The 25255-nt window shown below is 39.4% G+C and overlaps 1 protein-coding gene across 6 annotated transcripts in view; it reads left to right on the top strand.

Moving 5' to 3' along the window:
• Positions 1-25255, top strand: part of PTPN13 (protein tyrosine phosphatase non-receptor type 13) — a 113447-nt gene that overhangs the window by 46680 nt on the left and 41512 nt on the right. For 5 of the 6 annotated variants that reach the window (XM_032108513.1, XM_032108512.1, XM_032108508.1 and 2 more), the window contains exons 7-9: positions 8727-9290; positions 18797-18892; positions 20540-20639. In XM_032108513.1, coding sequence (XP_031964404.1) covers positions 8727-9290; positions 18797-18892; positions 20540-20639 — 760 coding nt within the window. The remainder of the gene's footprint in view (positions 1-8726; positions 9291-18796; positions 18893-20539; positions 20640-25255) is intronic. The other variant, XM_032108514.1, reaches the window with a different exon arrangement.

Consider the following 25255-nt stretch of genomic DNA (forward strand, 5'->3'; position numbering starts at 1 on the left):
TAAATTGACATCACTTATTCCTTTGTTTAATGTTTTGCCTGACCTGCTTCCACTCAACCATTTCCAGTTTCTCTGTATCACATCTGTGGAACTCATTTTTCTCCTTTTCCTTAGAAGTTTTACAACCCTCTTAGCTTCTCCCAAACCCTTCCCAATTCTACTTCTGTTATCAGTCACTTTTCTTAGTATGCCTTAATAGCACCATCTTCTCTTTATTTCAATCTTAGATACATTGCTTTATCTCCACTTTGCTGAGACCTCAGGGAATTGTAAACTACAAAACAGAACCCCTCAAATAACCAAACCAGCTCTAGCTGTTTTCAGTTCTGATTTTACACTGATGTTAAGTACACTGAGTCATGTGTTTGGAAGTAAGTGAGGGCCCAGTGAAACTGGGCGTCTGATATTGGTGGGAGACAGCTTGTGTTTAATTCAGGGCAGTTCAGTGCTTGTTATTTCTTTTCCTGCAGTGGTGTGTTGGTTTGCTGGTGCAAATTCTGTCAGTAACAGCACAGATCAGCTGCCCTGGGGGCACAGCTTTAAATTTCTGCTAAAGTGAGCTATAGAATGCAGGGCTGATTATACTGGTTGATAATCTCATACATTGAGGAGCCACAAGTAGAAGGCCAGATGAAGGTTTAAGAAAAATGTTACAGTAAAAAAAAAAAGCCGACAAAATCAAAACAGCTCAGGAGTGCGCATAGTCCTTTTGCTGTGTGTAGCTGGAATAAATGACTCTTAGTCCTGTTGCAAGATGGCAAACATTTAGAAGGTCAGGAAGCTACTAGACAGGATTATGATTTTTGAGTGCGTCTTTCTAATGAGTGAGAAGTTCTTTGAGTCATCTTTTACCCTTTTCTTGGGTTTAACTGCCTCTGAGAACATGTTTTGGGTCAAGTTTAGCACTGGGATGATTGGAGGGGGCGAGATGGTGCACATAAGGATGTGTATAACTTTACTAGCCACTTCCCCAGTGTATTGTAAGTCAAGTAAATACAGTGATCCAAACTCTTTGCTGGAAAGGACAGAAGACTTGTCTGATACTCAGTGAGATGAAGTTCTGTTGAGTTGTTGTGAGAATCTTAGAATTCATGATTAATAGAACAGCTGTCATACGGAGAAAAAAACAGCATAGGGGTATGGCATTTATTGTGAACTTCAGAGTATCGGAAATTTACTTGGAGCATGTAACTAAAGCTAGCTGTTAAATCGTGCTCAGGTCATGAATATAGAGATGGTTCAGTAAGAGAGATGTGCTTCTAATTGGAGAGTAGCCAACTAATACCATAGATATTTGCAGTCTTTGAAAAATGCTATGATTTTTCCTTTATTTGAATTTCATTTTTATTAGGATCAGTTTTCCATACCATGTTAATCCACAGTTATGATTGCTGGGACTGTATTGTTGACTTAGGATAAATGTTTTGAAATTTTTCCACTTCACATGTTTAAATCAAATATTTTGCTCTCCTTATGTAGCTAGCTTTGATATTTTCAGCTATTCATTTCCATCTTTATGTCTGGAAGATTATTAAATTAATGAACAGCTTTGTGTAATATTCTCCCCAGATAAATTTATTTTTTGTCTCTTCCGTGACTCACTTTCTGTGGTTATCTTGGTGAATGAGTTTTACAGCAGGGCTGGCTGCAGAAGTAATTTATTGTAAATTAATATTACAGAATGTTTGCTTTTAGTCAAGTCATACTAAGAACACAGTGTTTAGGAACTGACTTAGCCAGCAGAAATAAAAGCAATAAGACCTGTCATGAGTCATCTGAAACAATGAGTTACTTAATTTTTGTAGTTAAAACACTTTAGACCTTAAAAGAGTTTTTACATCAACAATTATATGTGAAAGTTACTTGATTGGCTTCATAAAATTCTTTTGGTGTGACAAAAGATTAGGTAACTGTCAGACTCTTCCAAATATAAAGCAAGAATTAATTCACTATGTTACTCTTTGCCACAAACTATTCTTGAAAAGGATGTGTAGGCTATTTAGTGCTCAGTTGGAATCTCCCTAACTTGTACTTGCCTGGAAACCTGCTTCCCAGACATCTAATACCCGAAATCCTGCACCTTGTGTGTTTATTTGCAAAGTTCCAGTTTATGTTGATGATCCACGAACACCAAGGACAGACCTTTGCCAGAGATGTTTCATCTTCTAAAGAGATGCAGCTAACAGGTGTCTTGGCTTTCCTACCATGAGGATCCCTGATTTTAACTTGACTTTTACGATGTGGTAGACTGTCACAAGTCCAACTTGTATATTATAATGTTACAGTTGTATTCTGACCTTTGTCTCTGCCAAAAATATGTGTCACATGAATGAAGGCTTGAAATGAATTTAAAAGATCATTTAGATTCACCTTAACTGTACACAATAGGAAGTATTTGGAAATACTGATCAAAATTGTGGATGTTGATCTGTTCAATTACACTGCATGCACTATCAGATGTAACAAAAATGGTAGGTGTTGGAAACTGAATGAAAAATGCTAAGGCTAAGTGAAGCTGCTTTTAATTTTAACAAGATATTCTAGCCTTTAATTACCACTCTCCATAAAAACAAAACAAAAAGGTCAACAAAAACCTCTCAAATAAATGAAAATGTACCCTTTTTTCTTTTGATCCAGGGAAGTTGACTGTGGATTATGTTTTAGTTATGATCTGGGTGAAAACACAACTTTTAGTCTATAAAGAAATGGTTTGTAGTGATGACCTCTGTGTGTGAACTGAAGTAGCTTAAACATTATCGTGATAAATCCAAACACACAGACTTAAATTATCAAAAACTGCAGCACAAACTTAATTCCATTGACTTGAAAATCTGTCATCTGTAAATATACTAAATATAGTCCTTTTTAAATTATTTTATTTTTTATTTCCCCTGGCTCCTCAGTTCTAGAAAAAAAGAACTGAGTAGGTGGAGAATAACTTCCAGAGTTCAGCAAAACCAAATGAAAGCCAGATGAAAGTTTGTTGTTGAAAGAAAAAAAAAAAGTATTATTTTTCACTACAAAAACCATGCCTGTTTTCTTCCAATAAGTGTTTCTGTTTGCATCTAACAGTACTGGTGGTTGGCACTGGTAAGATCTTTTAAATTTAGATATAGTTTCTCCAGGTGTAGGGAGCTTCCAGCCTGGCACTATTGGAAATGCTGCCACAGTGGTGCTGAGGACAAACTCAGAACTCTGAAGACAAAACAAGAGCAGAGAAAAGATCAGTGAGGACACCAATCCAGAGAATGCCAAACGCTGTCTCTGTGCAAAAAAGCAGCTGTATCACTGAGCTTCTCCTGGGATACACAGAAATCCAGGAAGAGAGTAGCTAGGTGGAACTTTTGCCTACTTGGTTGAGAAATGTACCAAAAAAAGAATTGGCCCATACAGCTGAGTGGGAAAGAGTGATGGCTGTCTGTCTTGCAGAGATGCTGAGGAAGGGAAAAGGTAAAATGTTGCGTTTATGAAATATGAAGTGCTGCTTGGCAAGGCTCACTACCACTGTTCTGAACAAGACGCCTGGTTTTTGGAGCTGCTTGGTGGTTTTTGATAGAAGAGCTGTCAGTCCAACGCAGAATGCAAATTGCTATACAGGATTTATAACTTGGCCATTACATATAGTGCTTTCAACAGTCCCCGTGTCCAGTTCATTTCTTCCTTCACAGAGAATGCATTGTTTAGGAGTACTTCTGGCTGAAACTTGGATTCTTCTCAACAATTTAGAAAGTAAAAGAAAAGAGGGGGTGCCTTTCCTAGCAGTCAACCCACAGGCCACATCTGGCTGTGTTGTCTTCTGTTTGGCTTTTAGCCTGCCCCAAAGGGATTGCAAACCCAACTCCTCCATCAGCTACCCACTCATATTTTAGAAACTAACCGCATTGTCTTGGGAGAAAGAGGTTTCTTCTGTTGCTTTGTTTTCCACACAAAGATGGCGTGGGAGATGTTTTTTAAACTCCTGTATAATAATTTCCTCTCTTGAGACCTTCCAATCTGGAAGTGATGGTGTGCATTCTCATGCACATGTGGGTAGTCTCTCTCTGCTCCCCCCCCCCAGCCCCTCTCTCTTCCTAACCACCCCCCACTCCCATATGTGTGCATGTACATACATCCACAAGTTGAATAACATAACAATCCATAGAAGAGTTGAAAAAGGTGTTCAGTTTTGTGCAAACAAAAGGAAGGGGCAGGCAGAAAGATTTTAAAGAAAATTGAGCTGAGTTTAAGCAGTAAAAACAGATACAGTATGTGATGGTACTGACTGTGTTTGCACTTACATAATATTGGATTAATTGCCTGTTTGATCAAGCTGTCTGCAAGTAATTGCAGACAGACTGGATTTAGTTAGAACTAGACAACAACTCTTTCTCAGAGGAAAATCAATCAGATTACTGTCAGCGTGAGTGAAAGATGGTCTGTGAATGACACTGGTGTAAAAGAGAGTATAGTTGCATTCATAGCTGAAAACACCAAAGGAAGAAGGAAACAGATCTATGGTTATTTAGAAAATATAATATCTGCCAGTTGAAGGTGTGTGTGGAAGACTGGAGTTTCATTTTAGCGCCACAAGGGAATTTAATCGTGAACTCCTGGTGATTAATTGCTATTTTTATTGTATGTATTCCCTCACTGTATATTATACGTTGGAATCATACAGTTGCTGTAATTGCATTTGAATTATTTACAGTAATTATAAATAATTGCACTAATGTAACATCAAGTAGAGGATAAACACCCAAGGGCGATACGAGAAATCAAGAACCCAGACACTCTTCAGATGAGCAAGGAGGAGAGTTTAGTGCAACAGAGAAGTAATTGGGAAAGGGGAAAGTGTTCCTTTTGAAGCTGCTTACATGCTGCAGCATCTTAATTGCTAATGGCTTGTTCTATCACCTGCACTGACAAACAGGGAGGCACTTCTCTGTCCTATTACACACCTGGGTAACTGAAGCCTGGGGTTGCTCTGTGTGGTCTCAGGTGATATAATTAATGTCTTTAGTCGAGCCAAGATACTTGGGATAGGTCTCCAGAGTTTCCATTATAAATACAAACCTTTTTTTTTTTTTTTTTAAAAGGAAGGTGCTAACATGACTCTACCCGTGCATTATAAAGACGTACAAGTTCCCTTATGCAGGTTCTTTTTGGTCATTAGTTAGATATTTATTCATTCCTTATATATAGGTTTCTGCTGGTAGTTCTTTCCTTCCTTTTCCCACACATTTCACCATAAAAGCTAGGGGAAAAAAGCTGAAGGATAAACCATGTATTGACTTAATGAATTTGGTCTTGATTCTGCCATTCAACTGAAAATCCATGTTTTAAAGAAGGGCGTATTATTCCAGTCTGCTCTGTTTTGGAGGTGTACTGTTTTCTGAAAGCTGGATACGTGAGCCTTATGCTGAGAGAGACTTCCTGAAGCCATTTAAGACTCTTGATCCAAGTAATGCTGAGGTGGTGGAAGAAGTCCAGGATTAAAAAAGTGAAAATACCTTAACAGTTGATCCTGTGACTTACAAAGTCTATAATAGTACTTCAAAAAAAAGGAAGAAGGGATGAGGACAGATTTAAGTTATTAAAAATAGAAATATTGGCTTGGACTGATTGCTGGTTGCCTAATCCAGTTTTACTACTGGTATCTGCAGTTGAGTTGCTTATGTATTGAGAAGTCTTGCCCTTGATCCTTGGCCTCTGCACTCTGGTGCTAAAAACAGCGTGCAGTTTTGGCTGGGATAAAGTACAGGTCAGAAAGTTCTCTATTGCTGCTTTGTTTCAGTTTGCCCTCTCAAGATACCCAGGTTATACACATCTTGCTCCAAAATCTCTTCTTTACCCTTCTCTGAGGATGATTTTTAAGCAGCTCATGTTGGCACTGTCAGTCAGTTTGGGCAGAGCTTGTCGAAATAATGTAATGTAGAGAGGGATAGGTTTTGCAGAGGTGGCAAGGCTGATGAAAAGCAGAAGTGGGAATGGGGAGAGTAATAAAGGAAAGATTGAAGACATCCAAGAGAATTTTGCAATCTCAAGCCTGAATACCAAAGCCAGCTGTAGATTAATTTTGCTACTATGTAAAAATCTCATGTTGACTGCTTAAGTCAGTGTGAATCTGAGTTAGAGCTGTGGAGTGGAAGTGAAACACCTCCTGCACTGCTTCCTGATGGGACAGCTCATCTCCTAGGAGTCTCATCATGCAGTTGGCTGGTTGAGTGGCAAAGCTGTAGCCATGAGTACTTTGCTAGTCACTGCCCATGAGGCAGTGTTCGCGGACTTCACCTTTTCTTGTGAGGGGAGCCCCAGTGAGTGGCTGATGTGGGGAATAGAGAGCATCTCTTGTGTGCTGAGGCAAAGGAGCTCGTGTCTTCAGTGCCTCTGTACAAACAGGAAATAGCCTCTGGTATATCCAAGTCCATGGGAACTACAGCTTTGGTGAGGAGCTCCTTTCCCCCAGCACTCTTTTTGACTGAGAGGTGGGTTCTTTCACTGCTGTTCCCAGCAGCACACAGCAAGACAGGGTTGTGTCTCTGGGGTGCTGTGGTGAGGATACCCACAGGTACTAAAAGTACCTTGTGACTCTTTTCATTGCATGTGATCCTGCAAGAGGATCAGGCTTAAGTGTGCAGAGACCTAAATGATCTTTGGAACCAGGAATGTTCTTCTGAGTCATGACCGATGCTGTACTGAGTAATCCTGCATGTATAGCTGTGGTATTGTATTGGAGTTGCAGCTCTCTGCTTCTCTTGGGTATTTTTCTGCTTTGTTTGCCTTTGTTTTGTTCAGAAAGGTCCCTGCATGTAAATAGTTTCAGTGTTAAAGAAGTGGGTGTTTGGGATTTTTTACATTTAAAAAAAAAAAGTGAAAACAGTGTGTAGAGGAGGCTGTTCTGGTTTTTTCTGGCCTAAAATTATCTTGGAGCTTTCATTACTGGGGAGGATTCTCAGAGCTCTTTTTGATTTGCGTTTCTGACCATCTTAAAAAGCAAACTGCAGTGTTTAGTTTTTTATCTCACAAATTACTGAGTTAAAATCCTTTTTAGGAATGTTTGTCCTTGGTTGCATGTACATGAATGTGAAGAAGTTTGCAAGAATGGATATCATCCCGCTGCTTTAGATGGATAGTGGGAACTTCACAATGAACACCTATTTTTAAAAGGCTTTTTTTGTGTGTGAATATTATACATAGTTCACCAGCCTTAGGATGATGTATAGTCTGAGAATAAGGTAATAATGTAATATTTACTTGACCACAGAGATAATTATGTTTAGTTTAGTATTAAAGCTATATTTGTAAAATATGAAACGAGGCATCTTTTAGAAGATTAGTTCATTCTCATTGGCAAAACTTGTTTATTTTTCTGGCTAGAGCATGTGGAAACTGTGTGATTTCTTACAAGACACTTTTTAGTGTCTTTAATCCAAATCCTAACATTTTACCGTCACATGTTTGCATGGTGGTAGGAAGCAAGGAATTACTTGGTTGCATTTGGCTTTAGTCTTGCTGGTTTTGATTGCTAGCTAAATATCACAGAAATAAAACCTACAAACTAAAAGCACAGCCCCTCTTCAAGTAGAATATCAGAGTTGAAAGGTGTTTACAGCTTTAAAAGCCATAAGCTTTTCAAGCATTAGTGACTACATTTCCAAACATCCCTAAAGCATTCTGTGAAATTCTGTTTGGAATGATAACACTCTAGATAAAGATCATCGGGAGCCTGCTGTGCAAGTGGGGCAGTTAATTTCAATCGATGCAGGCAGGACTATGTAGCATTCTTTAAGAGTAGTAGATACAGTACAGTGATTACTTTGAACTCATGACTGCTTGCTTTTGCAATGCAATCTTCAAGGCTGCTGCTCATTAGAGAATGCACATGGGAATATCACATAAAGAGGGAGCTAGCTCTGAGGAAGTCATCACAGGCCATGACTCCACCTGGGTCAAAGCTTCTTGGTCACCATGATATGATATTCTTCAGAGACCACATATTTCATTGATATTATTCTACCTCTGGCAGTTTCTTCTATTCTGGAAGTAATTTCATGAGAAGGGAGAGTGAGAAGAGATACTTCCTAAGTATTGGTGGATCCATGTATGTATGAAACATGAAGGGTGCAGACTCGTAGAATCATTTTAACCCTGGAGGCTTTGTTGGTTTTGTTTCAGAATATTCTTTATCTGGAGAGACTGCAGTCACTAAAATTAGTCACTAGAGAAAGATCCAGGATTTTTATAATTCCGAAGTACACAGTCATTGTTTTCTTACTGCTGACTCTATTGCAGGGCATCAGTAAATCTGTTGAACAAACCTGGACTTGTTATTAAAACCTGTAGGCGGTGTATTTGGGTGTGAGAGGAATGGCTGATTTCAGATTGATTATTAAGTAGTATTAAGTAGTAGATAGTCCGGGCTATTTTGAAAATGAAACTAATGAGAAAACAACTTTCAGCAATTATGTGATAGTTTGGGGGGTTTTAATATTAATACTGAATTACAGTAGGTTTTTTTTTTTTTTCTTGAGTATTTTAGAAATAAAAGAAAGAAAATGGTTGTCATGCATGAAGCAGTTGGAATTCTGTCTTTGTTGACTGAGGGAGCCCTTTAAGTAGCCTTCTCAGTGTTTTGCTTGGTAAAACCAATGCCCAAGCATGTGTTCATCATATACTTTAACTAATTTGTGTTGGACTCCTGTGTATTAGGTAGAAAATTACATGTATGAAATGTCTCCTTATTCCAGGAAAAACACTGGCGGTTGATGCACCTGATGGACACAGAGCTCACTTCTCCCAACAGACCACCCTTAACAAAGGACTTAGCAAGTCTATGGGATTTCTGTCCATTAGAGGAACACAAGATGAGGAAGAGTTTTTCCAGGGCATTTCTGCAGATTACAGTTCGGGTCAGGAAGATGCTTTCTGTCCTCATAGGTGTAAAACCAGTGAGCTTGAGAAAAAATGTCACCTTCACACAGATGTTCCTCCCAAACGGAAAATATGGGCTTCTTCCACAGATTTGCTTTGCACTACTGACAAGGCAGCTGAGAGGGACCATGCTGGAGGCTCTCACAGGCACAGCCATCAGTGTGAAACGTTTACAGTACGGACTTCTACTACTGCCAGAAACAAGGAAGCGAGATACTCTGATGGGAGCATAGCACTGGATGTCTTCGGACCACAGAAACTGGACCAAACGCGCCACATGCCTGAGACATCAGCTTCTGCAGCAATATCAAGTGCCTTTGACAGGATAAGAGAGAGACAGAAGAAGTTGCAGCTTCTGAGGGAAGCTATGAATGTAGAAGGTTAGTGAAGCTTTTTGATTTTCTGAGTATTCCGGTCGTCAAACAAGGATTTCTTGTTGTGATAAATTTGAGTTCTCTTGTAGCAGCTCTTGAAACGGCCAAGATCTTTGCTTCATCTTTTTTACATAAAGTGAAGTCATTAGAGCATCTGTTGCCAGTGAAGATAAATGTGCTTGTCCAGATTGTTTACTTAGTACAGTTGATCTCTCTAAGTCAACCAATATCAAGCTCATCAATTACAATTAGAAAAAAAAAAGACTGGTAACAGCCAATTGTCAAGTAATTTTCCTCAAAGGAAGATTCTCATCTCCAGCTATTAGAGATGGATTTATGCCCGAGGAAAGGCAGAATTTCATCTCCAGGTCTCTGTTTTAGTGCTGTTTAGCTCTGGACTAAAGCCCTTAAATATGAAATTTTTTTTGGCCTCATGTTCAGATCTTTACTTCAGTGGGAATACTTCACACAAGTTCCATCAGTTCATTACAAAAATGCATGGGGGAAAACAAGTCTTTGTAGTTGTTGTGCGGAAAGTTATAATATGATCTTGATGCAGAACCCTGTAAGTGGAACTGCATGTTTTGCTTGGTTTGGTTTTGTGATGTGATTTTCAGGGGCTTTAAGTTTGAGACAGTTGGATAGAAACTGAGCAGAGCTGGATCTTGCATGTGCTGGGCCAGAAAGCATAACTTGATTACCTAATGTACACTGTACAAGAGCTGTATGTACAGAGCTAGCTCAGGCATTTACTCAGGTGCACTCAAAGACTCATGAGTTAGCCTGCCTGTTGTGTGACAAAAGTAACTGTGAAAACACACCCTACCTTGGCCTCCTTCTTCTGCCAGAGGTGTGAACACCTCCAGATTAGGAAGAGATGATAAAGCCTTTTGTCAAGGCTGAATTTCTGAAAATGCCTGCCCATGCCCTTTGTGGCCATCCTGCTTGTATTGCAATTAGCACGGGAAGCCAGTCCTTTCCTGTGCGTGTGAGCCTTTTGTTCCAGAAAGGAGGAGTGTTACTGAAATGGCATAGGCAGTTAAAAAAGCTGCTGTCATTTCTGTACAGCTGGAGTTCTCTTGTGCTGACAAATTATCATCTTCTGATGAGGGTTACGTTATCATGTGAAGAAATGAACATAGATGAAAACAGCACTGTGGAGATACCATTGTTTATAGAAGTTTACTATCTGTTGTTATCTACCAGGATGTCTGATGAGGTACAGGGAAGCTTGGTTGGGTTTTGGTTTAAGAGTCTGAAATCGACAGGGTCCATCTCAAGTATATGAGTCAACTTGGATCGCTGGAGATAGGCAGCTGACAAAGTTTAAGAGGAGGCCACTCCCAGCATTGGGAAAGCTCAATAGCCTTGTTGTTCAGGAGCGCAGCTTTGTGCAGGTTTGTGTTGCACAAGAGCAAAACCAAAAGCATGGCCAAACCCATTGATGAGCAATGGGTTTATCATTCTAATTCGAGCAGATTGGGAGATGGCAGAAAACAAAACATGCCCATGCCTTGCAAACTGAGATAGGTCAGATGTGTGAAACTACTCTATTCATAAAGGGAATGGGTGAAAGTGCAGTCAAAGTAAACTGGGAGCTGGACTTTAATAGTCTCAGAGGCTGAGTGACAAACAAGTACACGGAAGATTGAGGCAATAGCCAGTGACTCACTGCCCATCCTTCTGAACTCAGTCATTACTTGCTAGGAAAAAAGTAAAGACATTTTCTCAACAGGTAGCTGGGTTTCAGAGTTCTCTATTTTCAAGGAAGGTGTGTTTCGCTCTTGAAGTTGGGAGTGTGCTTTACTGTTATATTTTAGGCATTCCATTGTTCGATTTCTTTGGTCAGTTAACTACTTAAAGAAAATCTTTTAGACCAGAACCTGGTTGTGAATGTGAATTTTTAATGAGAGCCAGTTTAAAGGAGTATTTTAGCAAGATGGATGATGAATGCTTTTTCACATAGGAGTTAGTTGCTGTTATGTCTTATAGGGCTTGAGAAGCCTGACTGGAAGTATCTACTCTGCTTTAGTGAGCAGATTCACAAGTCTGAATACATAAAGTCTGCTAGCCTATGAAGACCTCTTTCGCTTTTCCTTTTTTTGTTCCATATGTTGTACTGTTCCTCATCTTACATTTTTTACACCAGACATGTCCATTGGGATCTTTCATAAAAAGTCTAGTGCCAGTTTCATCTGTCAAAGAAATGAAAAATACAGTCTTGAGTTTTTTGTGCGTTACTGTTGTATGTAATTTTGAAGTACTTAGTGGGTAGACAGATATTTCCACGTCCAACACTATCAAGTGTCAAGTGTGTGTGGAATTGCTCTTCTGACCAGCATAGCTGAGAGGTATGAGCAAAAATTAGAGAAGGAGAATAACTTACTTCAAAAGTTCAGCAGTTTGGAATAAGGGTTCAGTTCCATTTGGAGGGGGAGTCACTGGAAACAGGGTTATGGTTGGGTGTAGCAGAGGGGACACAGTCTGCTTTCTCTTTGGTAGGTCTGGGGTTAGCCCTAGGTCTAGGTTACAGCTAAGCCTGTGTAAATTGTATTAAGCCTCTGCTTTTGGCTGTATATATTGTTTTTCCATTTTTGAATTGTGAAGTGACATTGGACTCTCTGTGAATTGAACTTGGCAAGATAAAACTTCCCTCCTCAAACTACAAAGGAATTTAAGTGACATGTGGCTTATTTTTCTTTAACTTACTTTGGGTTAAGCTGGAAAACTTTTCTGTTATTCATAAAACCTTAAGGAGCTGACTGCCTTGGAAAAAGAAAATGTTCTTATGCACAGGCTCTAGTTTGCCAAGCTTTCACTCAGAACAGATTTTTACAATCTAAATTATAAACTCATGAAAAGCAGAGTTTATAGTGGAAAGAATGACAGAGCTTTAATTACAGCTGTGCTGTAATAGTTTGTAGTGAGCTGCAGACCATCTAAAGTGCACTATAATCTACTGTCGGAACATCTCAGATTTAGCCTCACAAGGCTAAAGTGTCCTTGCGACTGCCTTGCTCTTGAACTTGCTGGCTTATGTTAATCTGCTGTACAGTTTCAGGGTCTTCTACACTGCAGATGATTGTTCATGATTAGGTGCCATTTAGCCAGATGGGGGCAAGGCCAAGAGTCTGCTATTTTACTTAAGGTGTAGCCAATTCTGATCACTAAGAGGAGAGTCCAAAAATATGTGTTAATTGTACCGAGAGAGTAAGTTCTGCATCTTCGCCCTTTTGTTCATTCTTGATTTGTGATGGGGGTTTTGTGACTTCAGAATTGATCAGTTATGAAGTTGTTAGGTGTTAAACCCAAACATCTTACCTGTAGCAGGAGAGCAGGTTTTGTTTTTGTTGTTATTTTGAAACTTGGAAATTGTTGCCCGGCACCTACTGATAGTGTCCCATTTCTTTCAGAAAGAAAATAATATTCTTTTACATTTTGCAAGCCTGCGCTGCAGCTCAAGAGCATGAAAGTGTCGTCTGTTCTCCCTTGCTCCAGTTTTCTTTGCCTTCTCACCCACCAAACTGATGGTATCTCCTGACACTTGTGAAGTGTACATACACTCAAATTTTCCTATCCTAGGCCTGCCTTCAAATGGCTCAGTAATAAGGCACAAAGCCGTGAGATGGTAATGGAAGCCTTGTCTGAACCTCTGCTTTTGCTTCGGCAGCTCCTCCCCCCACCCCTTGTTTTGAGTGCATGCATAGTTCAAAGTGAAAGGGTTTATGTGTTACTTGAGTGAATGAGTATCCTTTGTTAAAATGTTTTTAAATGCAGTGTTGTTTATGAGGATATTGTAAGTGAGATGCATGAGGGAGCATAAAGTTTTCCCATGTCCTTGTGGAATACAGGAGGACAAAACCAGTTAGGAGAGTAGTAATATAGCTGGCTGTGGGTTGAAATAGCAGACAGGACAAAAAAAGATGGGAGGATACCGAAAAAGTTGATCTTGCTGAAGCTCTGGAATGCTGAATCCGGGGGTGGGGAAATGGGGGTGGTTTGGGAATATTCTCAAGCCTTTGTTAAATGTTTTTGCAGTTGGGAACCATGTGAATTCCAGAGCCACAAGTTGTGTTTATTCCTCTCTCTTTTTACCTTTTTTTTCCCAACAGAAGACCCAGATTATGAAATCCTCAGATTTTTTTTTGGTCCTCTTACCGCTGTTGCTTCACAGAGTCAGCAGGAAGAGACAGTAATATTCTGTATTTCTAGAGAAGGATCTCTTCCTCCTAAGTCTTCTTCCATGTGTTTATCTCATGAAACTGTTCTCATTAACTACCTTGAAGACTCATTTGGACCCCATTTATAAAATTTCCATGTTATGATGGCTAGGAAGGTTGCAGTTGAAGGTTGCAGTTAAATGTTGCAGTGAGGGATACTGTAAATATCTGGGTTTTAAACTCTCTCTTAGTTTGAAGTTGCATTTTTGAATAAGGGAAAATTTCTGCAGGTAATCAGGCAGCTGTTGGTAGCAAATTTATCCCAGCAGATTAAGCCCCAGAGATTTGATTTTGGGAGCTTCTGTAGAAGTGGGTTAAATGGGGGATTGTATTTAGAGGGGGGGGGAAAGGAATAGTTGCTTTACAAACCTAGCTCTGTGAATTCATTGAAGTGCTCATACTTCCTTTTTCTCTTGAATTGTGTGTTCTGGGTTTCTGAGTTCACTGTAGGCGGTTGGAGTCATGCACAATGGCACATCTGTTTGCATGTGAAAGCAAAGGAAGGGGCAGTTTGCAAGTCTCCTTGTGATGCAGTGTGATTTAAATTCCCTGCTGGCAAAATAGATTCTCGCGTGGTTGGTCTGTCCAGTAGAACAATATTCTCAAATAATTTTAATGAATCTGAGAGGTAGGATTATGGACCGATACTATTTCGGTTAGAAAACTCCAGCTGTTGATTTTACTGAGACTACAGAAGTTGGCTTTTCAAGGAAAAAGAAAGATATTTGTGGGATATCTGTGAAGTACAAGTACTATGGCACTAGCAGCTATTACTTTGTGCTGAATTACACAGCTTAACATTAGATAGTGAACCAGCTCTTACAATTGCATAATTGCACAGCATAGTGACATCTGCTTTATCTCATCTATCACGCTTTCAGCAGCTCACACAGTCTGAGATTATCAATTTTTAGTCAATACATTACATTCTCAGTTGGATAAAGTATTTAAATTAAAACAGGCAAACAGCTTTATTGGACAAACTCAGTCTGGACCTGTCTTAGTTTACATACCGTATCCCACATGGCATGATCCAGATCCAGAAAAGAAAGGTCTCTTTCTAAATAGAGGGCTCTTGAGTTCTTACAAGACCCTGGCATTGTTATTGTTGATCTGTCTGTTGTCCTTTCCAGCCTAGCACTAGAGATATGTGTTCTCTGCAGTTTTACAAGGCTGCATTTTTCTCTGTAGATTAGATCCTGCCAGGCCCTCTGCATCATATTGGGCTCCCTAGGGGGTTGCCTGGATGGCTGGTGATTTGGGCTGCATGTGAAATACAGCTTTTTCATGTAGAATATGAGTGGTGGAAATCTTGCAAGTTAAAATGAGCCTGCTCCTCTGGAAGACTGAATGGGTTAGTTTCCTTTGTCAGTTGTTGGATGTGAATCCTTACCAGGAATTTGAACTAGATCTCTATGTCCCTCCTGTTAAACCTATGCTGCTTGGCTGAAGATAATTCAAATTTTCTTAGATGAAAAGAGGAAAAGAAAAGGAAGAGTAAATATGAGTCTAACCTATAGATTAAACTCATGGGAAAGAAGTGAGTCCCAGCCTCTACTGAAGGACAGTTAATGTGTTTTAAGTGGTATTATAGTACCACTCTCCTGTAATAGACACCCACCAGCAAACTTCAAAGGGCCAACAAGAGCTCTCTCCCTGTCATGAAACTGTTGGTTTAGTCCTGCTGCCTTCTCTGTGCAGCCAGAAATCATTCTGTAATGATGTGTATTTGAAAACCTGTGTATCTGATGTGACTCGTGTTCAGAATAACGAAATTCCAAGCTGAATGTGGTTCTCAGATTTCTGTTGAAGTTGGCTGAGATGAGGCTCTCTGTAAGAGACTTGTCTGGGCTTGCGCGTCTCACCTTGCGTAAATAGCGTGTTTTGTTATTTTATGCTGCGTGAGGTGCCTGGAAGGTTGTGCTCTGCTGGCTTTGATAGGGAGTTTGAACAAGCACTGCTGCAGCACAGAGACAGACTCTTCAACTTGTAATGCATCATCTACCTTTGCATCATGGGGCTACCATATGTTAGCTTAGCTTATTAGTACAAGTTTTATGTATCCATTTTAGTTACAAACTCTTAAAACGTGCTTAAACTCAGGTTGATTTTTCTATTAAGGAATGAAGTAGTTCAAAGTGTTCTGGGAAGAAACTGGAATCTAAAACCCTGAGATGTTACGGAGAGTAACTGATACAATTATTTTTGCTACAATGTGTTTGGTGTTTTATAGAATAAATCAATTCTGAAGTCTTTCTTCGGTCACCAAACATTTTTTTAAAAATGAACAGAAAAAACCTCAAGAAACCAAGGCTGTTCAGAATTCCCAGGGAAGAATGTAAATATGGGAGATAAGTTGTTTTATTGTTGTCTTTAGCTTTTGTTGCATTTTTCAGCTCCTTCCCAGCCAGCCAGACTAGAAGTTTGTCCTTATTTTTGAAACTTCTGTGTGAAAAACTAAACTTTGATCCCAGAACTGGGACTTTGTGACCTTTGGAAGCCAATTCTTAATTAGAAGCTTAGCTTGGACACGATCCAAGTGCCTTCTTTGAAGTTAAATCCTAATATGATATGTTAGAATTGAGGAGAACTTGCTGGAGGAGAGGAGAGAGCCTAAATTATTTGGATAACTATGGGAGCTTTATAGATAGAATAGTCTCAGTATTTACATTTTAACTGAGTGTTTGCAGGTCTGCAGTGCATATTCCATCTGTGCCCCAGAAAAGAAGGCACTTGGTTAAGACAGGGTGCAGTGCTGGGGGGATGTGTAAGGGATGTACACAGACATTTATGTAGACCAGCAGAGAACTGGAAGGCAGTTGCCAAAGAGAGGGTGCTCCAGCAGCAATCAGTTCCACATCTGTATATATTTTCTCTAAACTGAGTAAAATGAATATAAATCTAGAGGATTTACGTGGAATTTCAGGATGTAGCTTCTTAAGTGCCTTTAAACTTTGCCTGGTAGTCATCGGTGCAGCCCTGCGTGGAAAGGTTGTTCAGGGCCTCCAGCAGATGAGAGGAATACCTTTGCTTGTGTTCTTGGGTTAAAGTTGTACAGTCTTGATTAGGGAGAAGGATGTGGCAAGACAGGAGTGTGGTCCTGTCTCCAGCTCTACTTGTGCATAGGTTTGAGCCTTGTTGGGCCTTGTGTGGGGGTCGGTGACAACACTGAGATAAAGTGTGTGGAAATCTTGCTTTTTGTTTCTGGGCTCATGGACTTCTTGGCCTACAGGATGGCACCAGCTCCTGCTAAGAGGAGAGTCAGGAGAAGTCAAACACCCTGCAGAGTCCCGTATCATGCCACCACCTACAAACACTTGTCTTGTGGTTTAACTGCATACTTCTGTTTTACCACGTTTGGGGTTTTTTTCAAAATTTAATGTCTCAAAGAACCAGAATGGAGCCATAATTTGTGTGCAAATTGAGAAGCCCAGGCTGCTGACTAAGTGGAAAAAAATAAGTCTGTTTAAAATCTCATGTCATATTTTATTGTTCCCTCTCCATCATCTTGCTTCAAAGTCAGTTCAGCAGACTTGAAAAACCTACAGCTAATAAAACTACTGGGAAACAAGAGGTCTGGTTTTAGTTAAACATTTCAGTACTGTAGCTCCAGTGTCATGTTTGGATTGATGCCTCACTTAAGGGCTGGGAGCATTTTAAAAAGACATCTCCAAAAGCTACCCACTGAATTTGGTTTTTATTTCCCATGGTAGGCAAGTAATTGCTAGACTGGGGGCAGATTCGTTTGTTGTAAAATCCACAACGTTGAAAGTAGCCATTGTGAAAGATTGAAACAACCTCACTGCTCCCACACAGCCCCAGTGGATTCTTTTCATCTTGCTGTAGGTCCACACTGCTCCTTTCTGAGAGTAGTGTGAAATGTTCTTTGGATTAATTGGGTTTTATCCTGCTAAACTGTGCAGCTGGGATGGGCTGGTGAGCCCTGGTGGTTTCATGAGTTGATTTGCAGCTTTGCTTACCTTTCCCAGTTTTTTTAAAAGTTCCCTGCACAGCCCAAGTGAGCTGGGTAGAAATGGGAAAAATACTGGCTTTTAAAGAGGAAGGTTTTGGGAACAGATAGTCCAAAGTGAACATGAACTAGTCTTTAGTTCATGGACTACTGCATTATCTTACCTCTTTTTGTGCTTTTTTCCTATTTGGAATTTTTCCTACTTCTGTAGGAAGTCTAAATGAGAAGTGTTGTTGACTAACCTGTCCTCTGACCTAATAGAAGTTATGCAGCAGGTTTAATGTTCCCTCAGAGTTTTTCACTAGCCATTGTGTTTTCAGGAAGTTGAAACTCCTTTTTTCAGCCTCTGGACGTATCTGCTCATGTGTTCCCCATTTTGTATTCTTGCATTGCCTATTCCTTGCTCTAGTGACTGGCACTTGTTTTTGCAGCAATTGCATGTGTTTTTTCCGTATCGCTGCTTTTGTTTTCAAAAACATTAACTATAGTCAGACCAGAAACAGCCTTCTGCAAATAAGGACACCTGAGATTTTTTCTCTCACTTTGACAGTGAAGCATTGGTATTCCCAAGATGTAGAGACTTTTTTTGTGTGTGTTCTGCTTCTGTGCACATTCTGTGGGTGGTTGTTGGCTTGTGCTTAGGAAAGTTCTGGGAGATGGTTGCAAATGTCAAGTACATACCCGCTTCTGTGGAGTCTTTTGCTCCAGTATGTTATTTACATAATCCCCTGAGAGTCGGAACTGAGACTGCTGCATTGATTTCTCATCACATCAATTTAACTGTTCTGGTTAATTAAATATCCTCTAGGGGCTTACTAATTGATCATTAATCATATTTTGTGGATGTCAGAGATGAGCTGAATTACAATTTTCCAGTGCTTGCTTCGTCTCTGTGGATATTTTTCTTTTTGTGTTGTAAAGGAACCAGGAACCACGTTCTGGTGATTGCTTTTTTACATGCAAGAGGTGCACACCAAATGTTTGCACCTGTTTTGTTTGCAGGAGGGATCTGTTCTTGTCTTGTGTCTCATTGGGGTTTTTTAAATACTAGTTTTAACTTGGAATTGATGTTGAGAGAAGTTCAGAGGAGGTGGCTGTGTTGGGAGAGCCAAGAGGGTCCAGGCTGACCACAGAACACTCAGGCCATGGGAACAGAATGGGACTGCACAGCATCCCCTGGGTGTTTGCTTTTAGACTCCATAGCCACAGACAGGCATTTTAGAATGGTTTGAAAATATTTCAAAAAATTTCAAATGTTTGGTTTTGATTTTTACATTGTGACTGTTGCTTTCCTCTTCTGATACCTTGATTTCAACTTTCAGAGCCTTTGAGAAGGTACAAGTCTTATCACAGCGACGTTTATAGTACTTCGAGTGAAAGTCCATCTGTTATTTCTTCAGAACCAGATTTCAGGCAAGGTAAGACCTATGTTTTAAAACCAACCAACCAAACTAACAAAAACCCACAGAAACAAAAAACCTAAAGAAAAAAGTTCAAGATAAAAACCAGATCCCAAAAGTCTTCAGTGGGAGTCTTCATAATTGCCCTGATACAAGGTTATAAGATGATGAAATGACAACATTGTCTACAGATCAGCATAGTTGGCAGTTTGTTCAGAGAAGAGTTTGACATTTAGCACTCTGGGAGGGAACTTGGTAGGAAAAGCTGGAAATAGTTAACTTTTTACTAGAAGTGGGGTTTTTTTAAATAACATGCCGCAAAAAAATGATGGAGTTGTTGTTAGTGCACAGTAACAGTGTATTACAAAAGCTTTATATGGGACCTCCATGGTATAATTGTGTCGATGGGTTTTACTATGAGGGTTAAGTGGCTTATAATTTATATGCCAGGGATTTCAGTGTAATGCAGAAGTACTGCATAATACCAGCTGTTTGTATGATAAATTTAAGTAATTTCTATTAAATCAACGGCTTGGAAAAGCAGGAGATGGTACAAAGGATGGTACAAAGATTATTCTTCTGCCGAATCATTGTAAAAAATGGAGACAAATCGTTTGGTGAAAATTAGGGAAGAAAATAATAGTTAGGAAGCTGGAGTATACCTGCACCATGTGTATTCTGCATGCACAGTATTCTGGCCCAGCCTCCATGTACTTGCTGCTCTCTCAACCTTCTTTGTCATTGTCTGTCCTTGTGCTTACTGATCCAGAAGCCTGAGGAGCAGTAACAAGTATTGAGGCTCCTGTAATTTCTCTTTGCTTGCTTGCAATTTGGAACAGACTGTTTAAGTGTTCCAGTCCAAAGTCAACAACTCCTAAGTTTGTACAGGCAAGATAGAGCTGCCTTCTGCCTTCTAGTAGTAGTATATCTGGGCTCAATGAAATGGCTGTCAGAAAGAACTGTTTCTAAATCAGTGTGGCTGTAATGTGTTCTGCAAGAGCTTTACTGTCAGCTCTCTTTGCTGAGGGTACAGGAAGAGGGGGAAGTGTAATGGTTTGCAAAATCAAGCGTGAAGTGTAGCATCTCAGGTGCTACTACAGGAAGATCTCCCAGCAAAAACTGTAATTTTACAAAGAGAATCACAGGTTAATATATTGCCAAAAGGAAAAAAACCCAATTATAAATTATAATGAGGAGTCAGATTCCAGGGATAATGATTAGAACTTCAGATACTGCTTTCTTAACTCCTTTCTTGTGTACTGCATACTTAACTAGCTGCTCTCTTTCTGGTCTGGAGTGGTTTTGTACGATGTCTCTGCCATGTGTTTGTCTCAACTCATGGCTGACAAGAAATGTGTTGCCTTGGGAAGGTGTCTGTGCAATTGTGTGGGTTTTTATTGTGATTTCTTTTAGGCCTTCCTTAGTATTCTTCTTCAAAGGACTATCAGCTATTTTTGTTGGGGTAAACCTTTGAGATAGCTCTGAAAACTGAAATCAGCTTCATAACATTAATTTGTTTGATACTGTAATGCCATTGTGCAGAACACATGAATTCGATTCCTTCTGAGTAATCTCATATGACTGATAAATCCTCGAGTTTTAGATGGGATTACTCTGTGGGCTTTGTTGCCCAGTCAGGTATTAATTTGTCTTTTGGTTTGCTAGTGAGAAGAAATGAAGGTTTCAAGAGAGATGATGCCGGTGGTGTGTTATCAGGTGCTGATGATATCTCCACATCAAGTCAAGCTAATTCTCAGAGAACAAGGTAAACCCTTTGAAAACAGTGTGTCTTGGAGTGCTTTTTCTTCATCAAAGAATGTATTCTAAATCTGCAGGTGAAGATTTTCACTCCCATCCCAGCCTCTGATTAAGGTTATAAAAAGGCAAGTAATACTTGAATGAAAATTATAGTTATCTTATATTATTGCATTCTGAATCAACAGTCTCATGATACACTGTGATGCAGAGGTAAGTTGGGAGTCCAAATTCAATTCCCATGTTTAATGGAGACTGGGTTGAACTCTATCAAGTTGTTGTAACTGTCAGAAGGTCAAGGGCTATGTTCTGCTTGGAAGTATTTAATTATTTTTTAATTGTACTTTTCTAAAATAAATATTTCAAATTGCTGATATTAATACAGATTTATTTGTGGGTTTTTTTCTTTTAATAAGGAAATGGAAGCATGCTTATTTCCTTGAAATAAGTCAAAAGCCATATATTTGGTTTGGTTATTTTGGCAAACTCTTAGTTCATGTTTTTGTGTTTGGATTAATTTTTTTTTAATACCTCATCACTTATTAAGCAGGCCAATTCAGTAACAGTTTATGCTTTTTGAAAATTACTTTGCTGTGCAGTGTATTCTAGTATTGTACCTGTTTGAGTTCCATTTATTCAAATGCCATTCATCAATACAGCTTTAAAAAGTAGGTTCTTCTTTGAACATCACTTTCATACAGCATCTTTCTATGGCAGAAGCGTATCTTGCCATACCTGTTACATTTTGAGAACGGTTCCACTCTAAAATTTTGAAAAATTTTATTGGCATTGACCTTCTGGATTTAAAATTTTCTTCTGGTCTCTGCCAGATACCTAATCACCTTGGGATATTTTATCAAAATGCAGATAATTTTTGTAACGAGGCGGAAAAATAAAGGCAGATCTCTTTCTCCCCTATTCCCTCACCACTTCATAACAACAAAGCCTTCTCTTGGCATCTTTTTGCTTTGTATGCCATAGAGCAGGAGAAATATTGCTGCTGTGCTCGATATTCTAGGATATTGATATATTTTCAGCGTAAGTTGGAGGGCAATCCTCCTCTGTCCTATTAAAGAAACTTGGAGGTCTGTGGAGATTGGGACTGTGCTGGGTGATGTGACACTGCTGGTGAATGTGTCCTCCACATTCACTTAATGCAAAGGGTGATATGCAGTTAATGGGGCTTAGAGCCATTCTTTGAACATGGAGATGAAAATAAGTGAGTGTCTTCTCCTTGCACTATATTGTGTGCCAAAAATGGATCTGGGTAAAGCAGGGTCTCAAATGAACTGTATCTCAGTGCAGGTGAGCAAGAGAAGAGATCCTTGGAAGTCATACAGCTTTTGGTTACCTGGTTTGATGAATTGGTTTCCTTACTACCTGCACTTTGCCTGACAAATGCAGAGTCATCTAGAAACCTATACATTGGCATTTCTTGCAGGGAAGAAGTAGTTAGGTGCAGCTCGACTGAGTCCACATGGGGCTTTTTTTGTCAGGAATATGATATCTATCTGTGTAATGCTGCATGTGTTAGTGGTGTCCAAGCAGTCATGGGAATCCAGCCCATCTTCACATAGGAAGAGGATTTTGGCTAATATGTGTGTTTATAGCAGACTTCTAAAGGGGAGGGTTACTGGTTTATAATCCATGTAACCCTGTTCAAGAACTGTAAATTTTTACTTTGCGTTTCATGCTGTTTTAGCAGCACACTAAAATGGCAAAGCAGATTATTGCCAATGTTTGTACAGAATCAATATATAGCTTTCTTAACTTATTTGCCTTTTTTTTTTTCATTGTGTTGAAAACTGCTAAGTCAACCTTCATTCTGCTTTGCCTTGAACCCAGGAAATTGCCCATTCAGCGCTGTTGCTGTGCTTCCAAATAAACCGGCAGCAATTTGCGGATGCTGATAGAGAACTTTTGTTTCTATTTACAAAGTATTTCAGAAACAGAAAGTAGTATGTGGTATGTAAATGAGTCACATTGTAAATGAGTCATTGTTGTAAATGAATCGGGCCTATTATGCAAGTGAAAATGCTGAGGTAAAGCAGTACATAGTTTCTCATGGTTTGTTTCACATTATTTTATATTACTCTGTTAAGACTGGTACCTTTAATGGACATAATTTGTATATGTGTGAAATCTAGAAGGAGAATATGTTTTGCAAGCACAGCACAGACTTACCTGTTGTGCTTAGCAATGGAATGAATTTCACATGTATGTAAGTATACAGCCTTATCTTAAGGCTTAGTACTTCTTTTAATCTCCTGTATCCTTGACCCCCTCTCTGTGGTTTTGCTAAAAGATACCACTCTGTACTTGCACAAAAATGTCGTAGTAGGGTACCACAGATAATTATTTACTGTTTTTCATAATTGCTCACCCATTTTCCTAAGGTAAACAAGTTTGGCTTTTTTTATTAATCTAACTACCAGGCAGTACGTATATCCAAGATGAAAAAATAAGGCTGCCACATAGTTTCACTAGCTTTTTTTGCAGAGCTTCTGAGAAACAGAACAGCAGCCACAAGCAGAACTCAGTCCTGTAGTCATACTTTGATTATACCTCTGTTAGTAATATGAGCTGAATAGAAAACAACGTGCTCTCTCTGTCTTACTATAGCAGCTCCTAAAACATTCCAATGCTAACAAGTGTAAAAGGAATTCCATCCCAGATGGTAGTTAGTTAAGTGGGGGATTTCTAAGAAAGTAACTTAGTATTTTCATCCAGGACATTGCATGTTGCTGTAAAACATCCATGTACCAACAAACCATGGCTTTTATAGCTTCAGAAACCTCAGGTCTCAAAGTAAAACAAGTGATAACAAGTAGTTCCAAGGAGCAGGATCTCAGAGTTTACATGCTTTGGCTGGCCATTTGATTGATTCCAGGATCTGGGGAAGTATATGCAACTTAATCCATTACTTAAATTCCATCAGCGCTTGGGAGCATGTTTCAGTGTCTCTCTTGTGTTCAAGAGATACCACCTGTACTTCAATACATATTCATTTTACTGCTCCTGTAACATATTTTTAGAGCCAGTCTGTTTAATTATACATGAATTATCCTTATAAAACTGAGTTGTAAATCTACTAGGAGAATCTGGATTTGAGGGAGGTTTCTTTTAAAAGAAGCAACAAAGCTGTTCAGAGTTATCAGAAGGTGCAGCTTGTGCTGTTTGGGTGGGCTGACCTGATCTTAAATTAGCAGAAGCCATAGACATTCAGTATTACCCTTCTTGTGGTCTGTGACTGTTGTTATCCTTTAAGCTTCTTGGAATGCATTCCTTGTGGCAATGGCTTGTATCTTGTTTCCTCTCTGCTTCTTGTATTCCTTATTTTTTTCCTTTTTTTCTTTTGTTTTCTTTTTCTTCCTTTACTATTTCTTCCTTTTTCTCTCTAGGAGCAGCAGCTGACATGGATCTCTTCCTTCTGTTGTCTTTTCCTTCCAGTAGATTTCATTTGCATATCCTTCCTACTTTACCAAAAGGCATCCATCTTTCTCAGTCTACTCCTGACCTTCCCACTGCACTTATCATTAGAGAATGCCTACCTGCTTCCCTTCTTCCAACTTCCTTCTCTGATCCAATACCTGCTAATTTCTTGGTAAGTACCCCAGGTGAAGAGAGAATTCACTTCCCTTTTTTCAGAAGCGTCAGCTTTCCAGGTTCCTGCTCCCCTACCATCTGCAGGTTAATAAGCAGTTGTGAGATTCTGGTTTGCAGTCAGACACTGATGAAAATACAGAGTAGCAGCCAAGTACTTGTCTGATGAAGCACCACACAAAACACACTTCCGTGATGCTATCTGTTAGGAATGTAATTTAGATTTTATTTTTTAATTTTTTTTTTGTTTTTATAACAACACTTGCATATTCAGAGCTTCACGAATGAGCTCTCCCGTATAGGTCAACAGTATTTCCTTTTCTGTAGGAGAGATGCATTCCTTGTCTTGGAACCTAAAGACTGAATCGTGTTGCTCCCCATAAAAAACTGGCAGTCTGACCATGCCAGAGTTAATTTAACTGACCCAGGACGCTGAAACATGCAGATTTATGCTTGGTGATAGTGCTTATGTACTAAGTTAGGAAATTTTTTAAACCCTTAGGTTTTTGAGCTTCCTCCACGGACATCCCACACCCACTCCAGTTTTCAGAGAAATTAATATGCATCAACAGAGATGATAAAACAAGCCTAATGACAAAGAACTTCTCATTGCTTCTGTGCTGTATGTTTTTTAAAAGGCAAGATATTTTTTTGCACTTGGTGTTTTCACAGCAGCAAGTTTTTCAATAGAGCCAGTTGCAACATGTCTTTTTCATATGTCTTTGATAATTCATAGATATTTATGTTCAGAAAGTGTTTGGTTTTGTTTTATTTCAGAGCCCATCCTTAGACCTTGATCTGAAGGGCACTTGTGGGTGTATTTAACTTAGGGCTTTGTCAATATTCCCATATATGTTAATCCTAACAAGTTTCCTCATGGTGAAAAGCTAAGCACATGCACATGTGTTGACAAGTCTGAGGCCTTTTCTCATTTCTTTGTCATTTTAGGTGCACATTATTCAGTCTATTGTAGATAGAAGCAGAGGAGGGAGAAGGGAAAAAATGCTATGAAAGCCCTGCACA

Source organism: Corvus moneduloides, chromosome 5, assembly GCF_009650955.1.
Source record: "Corvus moneduloides isolate bCorMon1 chromosome 5, bCorMon1.pri, whole genome shotgun sequence".
NCBI lineage: Eukaryota > Metazoa > Chordata > Aves > Passeriformes > Corvidae > Corvus > Corvus moneduloides.